This window comes from Lineus longissimus, chromosome 5, assembly GCF_910592395.1.
Source record: "Lineus longissimus chromosome 5, tnLinLong1.2, whole genome shotgun sequence".
NCBI lineage: Eukaryota > Metazoa > Nemertea > Pilidiophora > Heteronemertea > Lineidae > Lineus > Lineus longissimus.
In genome coordinates, this window is record NC_088312.1 from 1,180,655 (window position 1) to 1,195,355 (window position 14,701).

Sequence of the window (14,701 nt, forward strand, 5' to 3'; positions counted from 1 at the left end):
CCTGCACGGCACTGTACCACGTGCAAGCCTACAGTGCGACGATGAAATTTGTATCAAGAGCCGGTTAAAGAACAATGCAGTGCACAAGTGTACTGCCAGTGGAATTGGTCAGTCAGTTGAGCACTGTAACACATCGGCAGAGCTAAATTATCATAAGAAGACGAGAACTGCATCGCCAGTGATTCGAAATCCAGAAGATATCCCGGTCCTTCCCAGCATCGGCATTGTGATTGGTTAATTGACAACAACTACCTCGATGAGGCAGGATTGCGCTGATCTGGAGGTAAAGGGACCAAAAAAACACTCACCAAATCTTGATTAGTGTAATGTCGAATGCAACTTTATTCAGTCAAGTTGAACAGTTTACATTATACCACGGAAAAGTAAACTATACATCTGTGAAAAGGGGAGCTCCTCTGTTGTTTACGGGCAAAACTTCAAAATAAAGGCAGGCTTACAGAAAGTTCTGTATTTGATTATTGTATATGTGTCTTATAGGGAGCATGTACGACTTAAACTTAAACCTGAGCATGTCTTTACCGAAGATGACGGACACGTTTGTCGAGAACCTGCATTTTCCGTTGTTATTCGAAGCGACTAAAAATCTACGAAAGCCCAGAATGATCTTTCAAATATTTGTTTTAACTTATTCGAATGACCCTTCTGCGCTGTCGGAAAACCTTGCTATTCTTCAGTGCACTTGGATGAATGCCTTTAATGCTTTAGTTTCATCGTGTGTCAGAAAACGACATCACAGGACACAACCTGCCGCAATCAGAGTTGAGATAGAAAGGGTTGACAGGAGCTTTTTAAATGAAGACGTGTCTATCATTGATGTTAAATGCAATAGGTATGTTGTTACGATGGTTTATAAAATCATTGTCCCTGATTTTCAAAAATATATCGATAACTCGTAGATGGAATCGTTCTTTGACATGTAGATACTAATTCGTAGGCCTAGTATGTATCTTATATGAGGCTGATGACACAATGCCACACAACATCATTAGTCATGATCAAAAACATTTGTTAACTTGGACTTCAACGCAATGTCAGTAAAGTGATAATTCGGATGACTTCGGTTTGCACATTTACCAAATCGGAAGTATCCATGCATCCACAAAATCATTGCAGAATCACGTAGACCTTCATATCGATGACAGCACGGACTTCTTGATCATGATTTCAGGTATGTCGCCTACAAATATGAAATTCTGCTCTAGGCCCTTAAATCACAATGCTGTATGGACAGCAAGGTCGTATTTGCACCACGTTGCCGAGGGCTATTTCAACAGGTCAAGAGCGGACCCTGAATTGAGGTATTATTGGTTAGTGGAGGCGAGACCCTGAAATCTTACCTTCTTTTCTCGCCTGTACTTGTTGATACGGTTTGTTTCCTGGTTATTTTTTTCGCAAAGCAAGCATACTTGTAATTTTGAATTCATTGATGATGCAACGCAGCGGCGATATTGATTTGTGGATTCGTCCTCAATTCAAGTTCGCCAGTTGACCTGGTTAAGCCCTGTTGAAAGACAGTCTGTATGGTAATAAATGCAATATTATAGTTGCATTGCTATATCAAATACACGTTTATATGTATATATTTATATAGAAAGCACAGCATATGGCAAATTAATTCGTCTTGTCCCAAATTTGCATAGGAGGAGACTAACTCGCTATCACCTAACTTAAAATAACTAGTTACTATATTCCAATATAAGCAAGCAAAAAGCAAAAGAGCCTATTTGAACCCTTTTTTGTTTTAGAAACCTTTTTTTGTAAAATATAATGTGAAGAGGAAAGTTGTTTCAACCGATTTCAATATGCACTGTCACCTCTTAAATAAGTAAAGTTCTGCATGATCTTTAAAAAGTGAAGTTACCAAGTCAGTTAAACTGGTTTTTGTTTCTGGATCACACTTTGCTTTGCTTGGTAAAAACTACATGAATTTGGTAAAAAGTAAAAATGAAATGTTTCAATGCCTTGATGGAAGTTGTTCGCTATGGTAGACTGGCATTACTGATGACGAACAGTGAGTCCTCATCGAACATATTTGTATAATTGACGTCATTTCATTGCATGACATCATGACGATGACGCCACGACCAATGTTATATACTGGCTTTGAAATGATGAGAGATCATTAGAACGAATAGCGTATCTCTTCTCCTTGAAAAACACTTGGCCCATTTCATGCTGAAATCCCCTCTCCTTGTTGCGAAACGATCTACCCGAAAGCACCAAGGAGAGAATGGGCAACCTACGGTGGCTTACCGAACTCCAACCCTAACTTTAGCCTTTCTCCATAAACTTATACGATGCTATTCCCTTCACCTTTGAAAGAACAATACAAGTAATCGGCAGGGGTCAGCAAGACGAACACGGCCGCTCTCCGGAATCGATCGGCGATAGTGTCCGCGTCGCGGTGCATTTTGCTGACGGAATGTAGTCTGTGACTGACTCCTGCCACCAGTAAAATATAATACTCTCTACTTTTGTGCAATTATGTCATCTTTATGCACAAATCCATACAGCTGGAAGACTCAATTTTTTAGTGGAAATTTATAGAAAAAGTAAATAATTTCGCCTAATTAGTCTCCAATATATAGGTGATCCGTCCTTATAGCTCTATAGCACATTCATTACTAAACTAGAGTATAAACGCAACGCGGTTTTTCACTAAAACAGCACAATAATGGCACTTTCTCTTTTGTAAAACGCTAAAATTATGTAATTTTCTATGGCTACATTATCGCCTCAGTAACCCAGCCGTCGACAGTTTCCAAAGTACATTCGTTACAATGAAGTATCGGTGGCTGAATTACCAAGTTCAGCGGATGTGTTTTATTTACAGTCATAACTGTTGCCATTTAACATTCAAAAGCCAAGGCACTTTATTGGTTCGGTACAGCAGACCATAAATTGTACACACGTTAAAAGTATGATAATTGATATATACTGCAGAAAGAACTGCATCAAACTGAAGCACAAAGAGGTGAATTGGGCTTTTCTTCTTATCAGGCAAATTCCAACGCAAAACGCTCTCTTATTATTTTCGAAAACACTTTTTGAAAGCCGAATTCACTTCTCATTTTATACATTTTAGGCTTGTGAAGACCTTTTACATGTACATTTAATTTTATGCGACATTATTTCATATAATTTCTATTAAAATCTGAAAATTGAAAGGTACCGAATTCATTGCACAACCAGGCTTATCACACTCATGTAGGCCTATAACACCAAAGAGTCTCTCCATTGAAGTTCAAGCACTTTTTTGAAAATAATACTCTGGAATCTTCGCATTCAGATTTGCCAAGGGTCTATCAAAAACTGCTTAAACATCATGCATTATGCCAAACTATTATTAACGGTGGATATACAGGGGTTGACGCTTTTTCAAATGACCCCCTTTTTCATGCGTTATTTTGCAATATGACCAGTAGGCCACGGCCGTTTTCTGTTCTCTCCACTTCTTTTTAAAGAAAAATCTGGACCACATGCCTTCAGCAAAGAGATAATGCTGAACCAATATGTTGTTCATCTAGTACAAGTACATGTACTAGTTTATTCCAAGACCCAGTTGTTTGAATTCCGTACCAATTATTTTCAGAGTTGCAAAGGGACGCAGTGGGAGAGTATCAGCGCGTCTAGACTCCCATGCTCTTGAGCTCTCGGTCCATCTGACAAACGATGCAGAGTGGGCAGCAGGCCGTCAAGATGGTGTCCGTGCAGATGCCACCCTAGAATGAAAAGTGGGTAGAAAAGATGTAAACAAAATATAAAAAGGGGTAGAGTATGAAATATGGAAGAAGTGTACGTATGCAGTAGATTTAACTGCGTGCACAGTATTTATCTACGATCTTTTTCAGAGAAGCAGTGATAGCAGATTCGTAGCGATTTATGAAAAACAGAAGGTTAATTTCCTCTTAATGTGATAATGACGCTGAGACTGTTAATACGGTTAACGTAGTTAACATATATTTCTGTTTTCTTCACCCAAAGTTTTCTTTTTTATTTGCCGCTCTCGATATTCTTTTAGTTACTTACTTGGATACCATACATGGTCCTGAGTTTCGTCCTGAGCGCGACCAGGCCCACGCCAGAGGTGCAGTTCAGGGCACAGCAATGTTCATTGGTTCGCTTGCCAATGTCACAAAGCTTGCAGCAGATGCAGCAGAACGTGTACATGGCTGCAACGACAGGTTAGTCAAATTACATGCAAGATGATGTCAGATGTTCCGTGAAGCGGCCTTATCGCGACCTTTTGGGTTGTGACTTTGTCCTAATAACGCCCATTTGGGACTCATTAAAGGAAGTCATAATCAAACACTACGTGATGAATTAGCCCCTCTGACGAAGAGATAATAAAGACAAATTCACTTAATGGGTTTCTACACACATCAAATTTTCCAAAAATGGTAAGTCTTTTCTGACAAATGTTAGGATAAATGACTAATTGTGTTTATTCGAGCCGAATGTTAGGATGGGAATATCTAAATGGATTCACGAAACTGCAAGGGTTAATTGAAAAATAATAGAAATCATATCGAATATCTTTTTTACAGGTTAATGATGTGGCGACATCCAATTAGATTAACAACGTGTGAAACTTGAACTCGGACTAATAAAAGGTGGCGAGATTTGCAGCTCTGGTCGTAGAAAAAGAGTAAATGAGTGCATCATTAAGTCTACTTCCATGGTGGGTTTCGAAATGAGACAAAAGTATAAAGGTAAAGCATAGTTTGTCTTAAGAACTGACAGTTGATGAGTCAGGTATTCGAATCAAACGAGTACCCGTACCAGAGTCTGGCGAATAACGTGACGGTATAACACATCGTTTGAAAAAATAATCCAGTAGGCAACCTTGATTATCAATTTATTTCAATTGGTTTGACAGACAGTCTTCAATAACAATATTGACCTTGACAATATTGTTACAGTAAACATCTATTTGCAGCATAGGATTTGGTTCAGTCGTATACCTGGTAAATGTGGATGCTATTATGGTAATTGTGGGAATATCTTTTTCTAAGACGTCATCGGGCATGCGCAATAGTACTTGCAGACGCAAGATCACATATACATGTAGATGATATAAAACATTTGTGGTCTTATTATCTTTTCGGTGATGATATACACTCGTGAAGCGTTGATGAATCGAGATTCACAAGGGAATTGAAGACCAAAACCATCAGAAATGTCCGAGAGGGAGGTTTGTGGCCGGTCCACGGGCTCAGACTGTCTGTTGCCTCTGGGCATACCGCATACCACATTCCGCTCTGATGAGATTCTATAAGACAAAACTCAGACACAAATAACAAACAAAAGCCAGAATCCGTTTGCAGAACAAACGGCGAGGCAGCACTTCTATTCCACAACTCGAAGACCGCGCAGTAACGATATGATGGCCCGATGGTGAGCACCGGAGGAACTGGTGCACAAAGTGAGGCGGTCACCATCTGATCAAACTGATCAGTCTTGAGTTGTGAAATGAGAGACATACAGTGTTAGGGTGGAACAGTGCACAGGACACTACATATACGTGACTAAATCTATTGAGACAACAGGGTGAACCTCTTACCCTCCTGTTCCAGCCCCTAACACAGTCGTATAAATCAAGTTTAAGTGACACATTGTTGGATCATAGAATGTTTGACTGACAAAGCAGGCAGTAATGGGCTGTACATTTTCCTTTCAGAAGCATTCACTGAAAAAAAACTTTATTATATAAATTCGGAACTCTAAACCCGTGTTTCAGGAAAACCTGGCAAACCCAGTGTGCCTGGCCATGCCTATCAACCACTCGTGCCACAATGTGCGACTGTAAACCCAAGCTTAGGCCTACCTCCGCCGAAGTCATCGCAGCATCCACAGAGACCGCTGTGCCAATCTCTGGTTGCTACTACATGAGCTCCCTGGATGGTGACGGTAGCTGACTGTGTCGATGGCTGGGTTGTGACCACAACGCGCTCAGTCTTGGTGGTGACGTGAGAGTGAGACATTCTGAAAAGAACAAAGGATGACAAATGTTTTAACGGCGGGGGGACTAGTTTCACCAGAGCCTGGAGAGAGAATGTTCTGATTTATGACCAGAAAATTCTGTTAGTTAGTCGAAGTTTGTCCCAGTAAACCACGACCACGACATCTTGATCGAATATTGCAATGGGTGAGGAAGAAAAATGGTTAAGTGATAATCAGAAAAATCCATTTAACAATCAATTTCTTTCAGCTGGCGTTTACTGTACCATCAAATGGATTAATAATTGGTATTTCAGTGTTTGCGATGCTTCCAAGTTCCATAATATATTCATAATATGTTCATAATATGTTCATGTAGGACATCTGTCATGCTTACCAAGATCTTCAAGGTCAACTTTCAAAGTGAATTGGTTTTGGGTTGGATTTGATGAGGTAGGTGTAATGGTCATGTTTCCAAGGATATTATTGACAAAAACGTCATTAGACGTCTGTCTCTGCAGTTGAGTGACGAAGTAAATAGATAGTTAATGTAAACTGACATTGGTTAATAACAAAACACCACCGTGATTACTGACTTTTATTATTTGAGTCACCTTTAGACATCATGATTGTCCAATTAAATAGTTTGATGTGATTAGACACAGGTTGCAAACAATCCATGGGAAAATAGAACACAGTTTAGTCTATCCACTGAAAATGTTTTTCTGGGAAATGTTTGTACTTGACTTCATCGAACAGTCTGTCACTAACTGGAATGCAGTCACAAGTCACAAGTTTCGTCAGTTTCTCCTTCACGGAAGCTACATCTTAACATCTACATCTTACATGAAAGTCGTATTGGACAAACACGAGGGAGGGCTATGAGTTCGCAGTATTACGCCCATTTGCCGCTGGGACGAATCTCAATGGTTCTCAGAGAGACCGACATGCCTGTTTTAAAGTTTATGTCACGAGCTCGGACATCCCACATATCTATAGTGCCACAACCTGAAACAATGAAGTGGGCTGCAGATAAAAGTCCAAACATTTCACTTGTCAATGACATACATGTAACAGTATTTGTTTGAATGAAAATCAATGCACCCTTCAGATTGGAATGCAAAGAGTAAATGTTACAATTGCCTGCATATTTGGTTTAAGTGTGTCTTTCGAGGAGCGGTTGAACTTTAAGACTTTCTTGTTCCATATAAGCTTACTCACGTGTAGTTGGACTCGCAAAAAAGGGATGAGAGCAGTTAAGACAAATTTCACATTTGCAATATGGCACCTGTGTACACTTAATGATATGAACAGTGCGCGAATTGATGTCATATCGTTTATTTTCATGTGAGAGTGAAAAAACCTTCAGCGACGGTGCGTTAGCCTATGGGCCCAATACGATTGATCCTTGCTTGATGATGGTGTGTAAAGCTAAGGATCACTTTCCATCGGAATTGGACGTGACGGCGGGAGAGACGTGGTACGCCTTTGGTATACCAGACTCAGGCGAAAGCTTAGAATTGCGTGCGAGTGAGTTCTTTCATTGCGGGTAGATGATCAGTCGCCTCATCTGGGACAAGCCGCCCCGTCGTAGATCAGTCCTATTGGTGATTCTATCATTAGCCTCATCAACCAATCGTGCTAATAAGCTTCATGATCACCCCGCCATTGTAGTTCTGTCAACGATTAACACTGAACTTCATGTAGATGTAGACAATGGAACCTCGGTCGGCGACAACCCCGCTATGACGACCAAGAATCGCCGGTCCCGAATGGTTTCCTCTCTAATTACCATTACAAGACCCCCGGTAACGCGACCAGCCCGGTACCGAGACCACGACCACTGGACTGGGCGGTCCCAATGACCAAATTCACCCATCTAACCCGACCAAAGGGCCTAATTGCCGAGAAAAAGGCGAATGCTGTCATGATTTCTCCGCCGCCAAAGACTGAAGATGAAGATTCGGATCGAGGAATTGGGTCGACGATTACCATCATGAGCAATGCATACTTGAGCAAACACCATCTTGGTCTAGTTGGAAGCTCTTCAACAAGGTATGAGTAGTCAGCGAGAGACGTATATGTAGACATCATGTATTATTTTGAAAGTAATTCTTCATTAGTCTAGCAATGTTTTCCTTGGCATTCGCAGTGTAGTGTTCTGATGGTAAGATACACTTCCCGTACTATTTTTAGTCGGAGGTGTTATTTTTTGCAAGACGTTGAAGTATCTCTACACATTGCAAACTTGCGATATGGAGATGGTCCTTGGTTAGGTGCACCAAGGCCATCGTTAACCAGTTTCTTCTAACTGCACTGGCACTGGCAAGGTGTGTCAGATTAGTTTCGACGTTCCGGCTCGTCATTACTTTAATTTTCGGCCTGTCAATACTGGGACAATGTGTGAATGCCAGCCTGATGATCGACATCCATCTCTGAGAAGAAAGGCATACAGTATAAACACCCTCATCACGTCCTTCGTGGGGGAACTATAGGTTCTCAAGTTTGGAACATCAACATATACCGCCATTATTTTATGTCCGGCCATGGCGATGAGTGGTCTGTCTGCTTTGTTGCTCGGGGGAACTTAAAAACAAGGGTCCTCATTCCGACCCGAATCGACCACTTGACTGATGTGAAGCATATTACAGAAACGAATGATTTCGTCGAAGTTGTGGAGCTCGTGCGGAGAGAGGACAAGCTGCGGCTGTATCCTGTACGCTGATCGAGCCGGTGGAGAGAGGACAAGCTGTGGCTGTATCCTGTACGCTGATCGAGCCGGTGGAGAGAGGACAAGCTGCGGCTGTATCCTGTACGCTGATCGAGCCGGTGGAGAGAGGACAAGCTGCGGCTGTATCCTGTACGCTGATCGAGCCGGGGAGAGAGGAAGAGCTGCGGCTGTATCCTGTACGCTGATCGAGCCGGTGGAGAGAGGAGGAGCTGCGGCTGTATCCTGTACGCTGATCGAGCCGGTGGAGAGAGGAAGAGCTGCGGCTGTATCCTGTACGCTGATCGAACCGGTGGAGAGAGGACAAGCTGCGGCTGTATCCTGTACGCTGATCGAGCCGGTGGAGAGAGGACAAGCTGCGGCTGTATCCTGTACGCTGATCGAGCCGGTGGAGAGAGGACAAGCTGCGGCTGTATCCTGTACGCTGATCGAGCCGGTGGAGAGAGGACAAGCTGCGGCTGTATCCTGTACGCTGATCGAGCCGGTGGAGAGAGGACAAGCTGCGGCTGTATCCCGTACGCAGATCGAGCCGGTGGAGAGAGGGGCACGACTCATGTGGCAAATATGAATCACGAACAGACCTACTTCAGAGTCATGAAATTTGATAAGTGGGCTCATTTACAATGTAGCAAGCACGCGCGTGATTTGAATTTAAAATGTTAACACCTCGCCGCCATTAAATGACGATAATAATTACACTGTCATGCGTAAGGCACTTCATTTTCTATGGCGTACCAATGCGGTCACAACGAACCTATTCCTGTTCAACGCTATTTCTTTCCCGTTGAACGAGAATTGCATTCCTTTTTAACAGCATTTAGTTCCTTTAACATTAATTCCGTTAAATAGTAATTCCGTTAATATCTATTTAACGCTTATTTCACCTCTACATTGACCATCTAACAGGCGATCGGAAGCTCTCGACTGCTAATGATTTTAAGTTCAAGCTTTCAACGAAACTAAATGCTGTTGAACAGGAATGAAATTCCCGTTCAATGGGAAAGAAATAGCGAAAGAACCGGAATTGGCTAATTGTGACCGCATTGGACCGCCATAATTTTCAGCATCCAGGTAGACTATTATAATCTGTCATGATGTATGGTCAGTGACGTAAATGCCAACTAAGGAATTTCATTAACCTAAATATGCCGCAGCTGCGTCAGATAGGCCTGCTGTTGTCGAACTGAATTTTTGTCCTTTACTGCATTCTTAGGCCTACTACACGTACATTCTTTCACTGAGTGGGAAAGATACGCTGATGTATGCAATGATTGAGCGATGCACCGTGACTGGATGAAATGGAGCGAGCACCGTGTTGGCCGTGCCCTCCTCGCATCAGTTAGGTGATGGTTTCCATTAAGCTTCTCAACCCCCCTTGACACCGCAACGGGTTAAATCATCACCTTGAAACTCGTGGTGAGAGGCGATGTAAATACATTAGTCATTTCCATCCTATGCTGAGAAAACACCGGTGAAAACTTGGTGCAGAATTATACACCTTGTGAAATGCTCCACCAAGCATTACACTTTTTCAAAGCAAAACGCATTCTCCAAGCTGACAGGCGTGTACAGCCATTGTACATATTATCGCGGACTTCTGGCCCTGACATTTAATCGAGTGCTCTTCACTTTGATCAATATTGATTCAATACCAACAAACCTCTTGAACTTTATCATTTCAATTCACACTGATAACATTTGGTGGTACAATTATAGGGTCAAAGTCGTTATAAGGTAAAACTTTCAGCTTGCATGATCGAGGAATATTGCAATAATCCTGTGCATAACGTCGGTCAGTTGATGGTTTTTAATTACCACCACTGGTTCTTTTCTTGATTGCAGGCCGACCATGTGTCGATCTTATTCCAAAGATATCATGACCTCAAGGTTCTTACACCACTTACCATCTCCACAAATGTATGAGCGGGATCAGGATTGAACTGGTTGCAGCATTAGCCATTTCTCTCTGAGCCGCTCCCCTGGGACCTCAACATCTGGATGAAACAGAATACATACTCGTACAAGCATAGGCCTGCTATTATGCATACTGGTCGCATAATGATCAGTCAGTACATGTCTCATGCCGCTGAGAACGATAGAGAAATGCACGAGCATGCTGTATGTAATTATGCCTGAGCTGTGAAAGTGGCATGGTCGGTGCTTGTTGAACAAGGGGTGTAGGCGTTCTCATAATGCAAAAGAGTGCACCAATCGCCAACAGAGATCCCATGGCAGTGGATCCTTCGGAGATAATTGTCGAAACTATGGCCTATATTCACCATGCGGTTGTGATGGTATTCTGGATGGACACAGGCGAAAGATGACCTGCCAAGGGCGCATACAAGTTGCAATGACTAGTATGAGTAGGCCTGTGGATAGTAATGGATGCTCATTTGGTTACATGAGCACGGAAGGCGTTCTTTTTTAGTTTGATTGCCAGACGTATTTGCAGCAGATTGCAGATAGTTCTGATCAAATGGCTTTTAGTCAAATAAATGGATGCAATAGTTGCAGCAGTAAATTGTACGAGAACTTTCCAATAATAGACTGGAGTGAAACGCTGGTGCCAGCTGGAGCCATACTAATAATACTACTAATACCCTATTGACTCTTTATTGGTGTGGACCCAGGCCTAGTATTTTACAAAACCATTGAAATCCAACACCACACGCGTCTGGATAGCTATGTTAGATATTGATTTGAGCCATTGATTTACTAAAGTCCAAACGCTACGCTAGACATGCCGATCTATCTGCAGCAAGACCCAGCTTCGCCATGACTTTAAAGTTGACACTAATTGAGTCATATAATTATACCGGTAACTTATTTTGAGTAACCATGCAGGTTCTGTTTTTCATGAATATAACTAGATTTTTCATGATCATTTTATACCTATTCGACTCGTTCATGTAGACTAACAAAACTACTCAAGAATTGGGTCACTTTTTAGCGACACCTTCCATCATCTATAACTGTTTGTCTAGGTCAGAATTAATATTGATAATCAAATGGGATTAATCGCCGGAAAATAACTCACTCCAACAAGTAGTCTGCCCAGTATCTCGCCTCGGATTTTATAGGCCTAACATTATGCAGAAATTATTGATGTTTTTTTCTATGGCTGCGTATGCAAGTGGTGCCCCGACTTAAAAAAAACCTTAATACAGTTGTTAATACAAGAATAGGTTGACCCGAATCATCTGACACAAATTTGTACAAAGTCTAACTCCGCACAGCATCTGTTGGTGTTGGCCATTCTTATGGTAATTCATTCATACACAGAACATACGGGCCTGGGAATATGTATGAATATGATTTCATACGGGTTCAGCATCATAACTGTAAATGTATTAAGTTTGCCAGGGTGATTTCGTCTCGAATGATTATGCATGTGCTGAAACAGGCGAATTTGATGAGATGTCTCGTTATATTGTCCAATCAAAGGTGCTTCATTCTGCATCAGCGGCGTAGTCGTTACCGATTAGCCAATCACAGCAGGGCGTTTGGGAGACTTTGATATCGCTTCCGAGGAGGGGAGAGATGGGAGGACCCCGATTTTCCATGACATTCCGATCGCTCGCCCAGTTAGCCCACTTTATCCAAAACACCGCAGCTGGCTGCAATAATGACTCTGCCAGCCCAGGAGTCATCCATGGTACTCTCTACTATGAATGATGGTCCACCGTGAGCAGGCCTGTACCTACTGATAGCTCGATCAATGTCATTCGGTCGGCTTCATAGCCCAAGTTATAGTTTGATGAAGATTTGCCCTAATTATCTGATGATAATTTACCCTTATTATCAACCAGTTACTGGTATCTTGATGTTATAAAACACGCCTGACATTGAAGTTACAGTAGGTTACAGAAAGATGTGGCAAGCCAGTTTTCTTTTCTTGGTTCCTTCTTATCTAGACGTATAGGTGTATGCCAATGAACATGCATACCTGGCTTTGTACATGTACATGTATGTATTTGAGTCTTAATTTTTTTTTAAACTTGAGTTATTTGTTCCTTTGTTTCATGGATGGTAACACATGGTCTATGACATTCCGCCACCAAAGTTAAGATGGAACAAGGAGCTATGTCTGTATTTTTTAGGTTTTAAGATACCTGATAGCAATACATGCTAACAGAGCCAGGTAGCATCATTTCTTCAGCTAGTGCCTTCAGAAGGCAATTCATTATTTAGCATGTAAAGAAGCATAACGCACACTGAGCTCAGTATTTCTTATACAATCACACATTCTTAGAAGATATATTAGAGAAAAGCACAGATTTGTCTGTTCATCAGCCTTCTGCATCTTGTTTAGACATGAGCTATTAAACAGCTTGCTCTGGACATGAAAAATGAAAGCCCTTATCGGAGCAGACTCCAGACCAGTGCTAACCACGTATCAACCTTTCACGTCCGAGAAGATGATGACCTATAAATATCATGAAAGAATGGATCATCATTTTACTCAGTTGAAGATTTTGGGTGTCGCCCATGTGTGATGACATCGCATATAGGCCTACTGGATGTAGCCTATCCATCGCTTTGACAACTCCGTTATATGTGTACAATGTATACGACAGTGCATGTTATCGACAATAAAAGGCTTGAATCGTTTTCAACAACGTGCAGCTGCTCTCGGAAGTTTACTTGAATTTGCTTTGATGTGAGAATTCAAATCAATTCTAGTCCAGCCATATTGTCATCGTCGAAAAACAGCACCGCATTATCGTCCAACCAGCGACAGTAAAGCCTTCTCACCGGGAGAGTAACATTTGAAATCAACCAATCACAGTGGATTATTGGGGCTCTTGAAGATTGTACTATAATTCGGCCCTGATGACGTTGATGTACTTTGAATCTCCTCACGTTATAAAACTTTTCTTGAGGATGCAAGATCCGTCTGTGAGGATGCACATTGTGACTAAGATAGGTAGCTATGTAGACAAGATTAGCTGCCACGCCCACTATTTGTGGGAAGGTCGTTCTCGGCGAGCATCTTGAATGAGCAAAAGGCGCAGATAAGAGGCAAGGACCTAACATTATCTACATTAGCATTTGTCGTGGATGTAAAAGCAGGTGGAAGCTGTTTATCAGTAAAGTTAAAAATAACCGCCTGCGCGCCGGGATGTAATTTTATCCAGCCAAGGTATGGGGAAAAGTTATCGGTGTATGTATACACTACAAAATGTAGTTGCGACTGTAAGACACCGCAGATCAATCAATGTGAATTTCTCACATCAGCAAATCACCAAGCAGGATAGATGAAGGGAGGCGACTCTTTATGCTTCGCCTACAACTTGGCCTTAATATCAGGAGTAATGTTTCAAGTTGGCCCGGGCTGCCATGATCCACGCCCAGTTCCTGCAAGCTATCATATCGCGCACAAGTAGATAAGTAAACTACTTACTTTAATATAGATTTTTGATAGCTCCTAGAATTCTAAGTAGAACTCAGTCCAGTTATTTGCCTGTTGCAAAATTTCCCAAATTTTCTATTTCTAAATGACTGGATAAATCAACTTTTGAAAGTCGAAGAAAATTGGTCAACACACCAACTCAACGTCCCGAACAGCGGAGTGATCTCGCCGACGCTAAATGAGATGCAACCTCGTTCCGGGTGCAACGTGTCATTGGCGGCAACAGTTGATAGTCTCAATCACGCCTTGCACTAGCCTGAGCTGCTCTCATTGAAATCGGGATAATGAAATAGGCCCTCGAGATTGTGCAGACGATATCGCATGGGAGAGACTCAGTTATAAACACAGCTGTCTACAAACTTGCTTTATGTATCATTCATTGCTTCCCGAACTATCACAAAATTTGTGATATTTAATATGCAATAAGTTAGAACTTTATGTTTCTACCGCAATCAATAGTTGACATAATAAGGGCAGCCATAGTATCCAAGGGACCTTTAGGACATCACCGGTATTGGCTCATGCATCCAAAAAGCACCTAAACAGCGTTCTGGGCCCGCATGTAAAAATTACAATGCGGATATATATGCCTGCCTCCA

General features: G+C 41.9%; 1 protein-coding gene across 1 annotated transcript; it reads right to left on the bottom strand.

Annotated features, from left to right (window-relative positions):
- Nucleotides 1–318: 318 nt before the first annotated feature.
- On the bottom strand, nt 319–14,286 carry LOC135487526 (placenta-specific gene 8 protein-like). Its single transcript, XM_064771279.1, has 4 exons — nt 14,094–14,286; nt 5,849–6,006; nt 4,051–4,193; nt 319–3,743 (listed from the first exon to the last, which is right to left on the bottom strand). Exons 2-4 carry the CDS (start codon nt 6,003–6,005, stop codon nt 3,651–3,653), a joined length of 393 nt encoding a protein of 130 aa, XP_064627349.1. The 5' UTR covers nt 6,006; nt 14,094–14,286; the 3' UTR covers nt 319–3,650.
- Between the last annotated feature and the right edge of the window lie 415 nt (nt 14,287–14,701).

Coding starts and splice junctions, on each gene's coding strand:
- LOC135487526 (XM_064771279.1), bottom strand. CDS start 6,005: ATGTCTCACTCTCACGTCACCACCAAGACTGAGCGCGTTGTGGTCACA. Junction 4,194..5,848: donor CTGCGATGACTTCGGCGGAG/GTAGGCCTAAGC, acceptor CTGTCGTTGCAG/CCATGTACACGTTCTGCTGC. Junction 3,744..4,050: donor GGACCATGTATGGTATCCAA/GTAAGTAACTAA, acceptor TTTTCATTCTAG/GGTGGCATCTGCACGGACAC.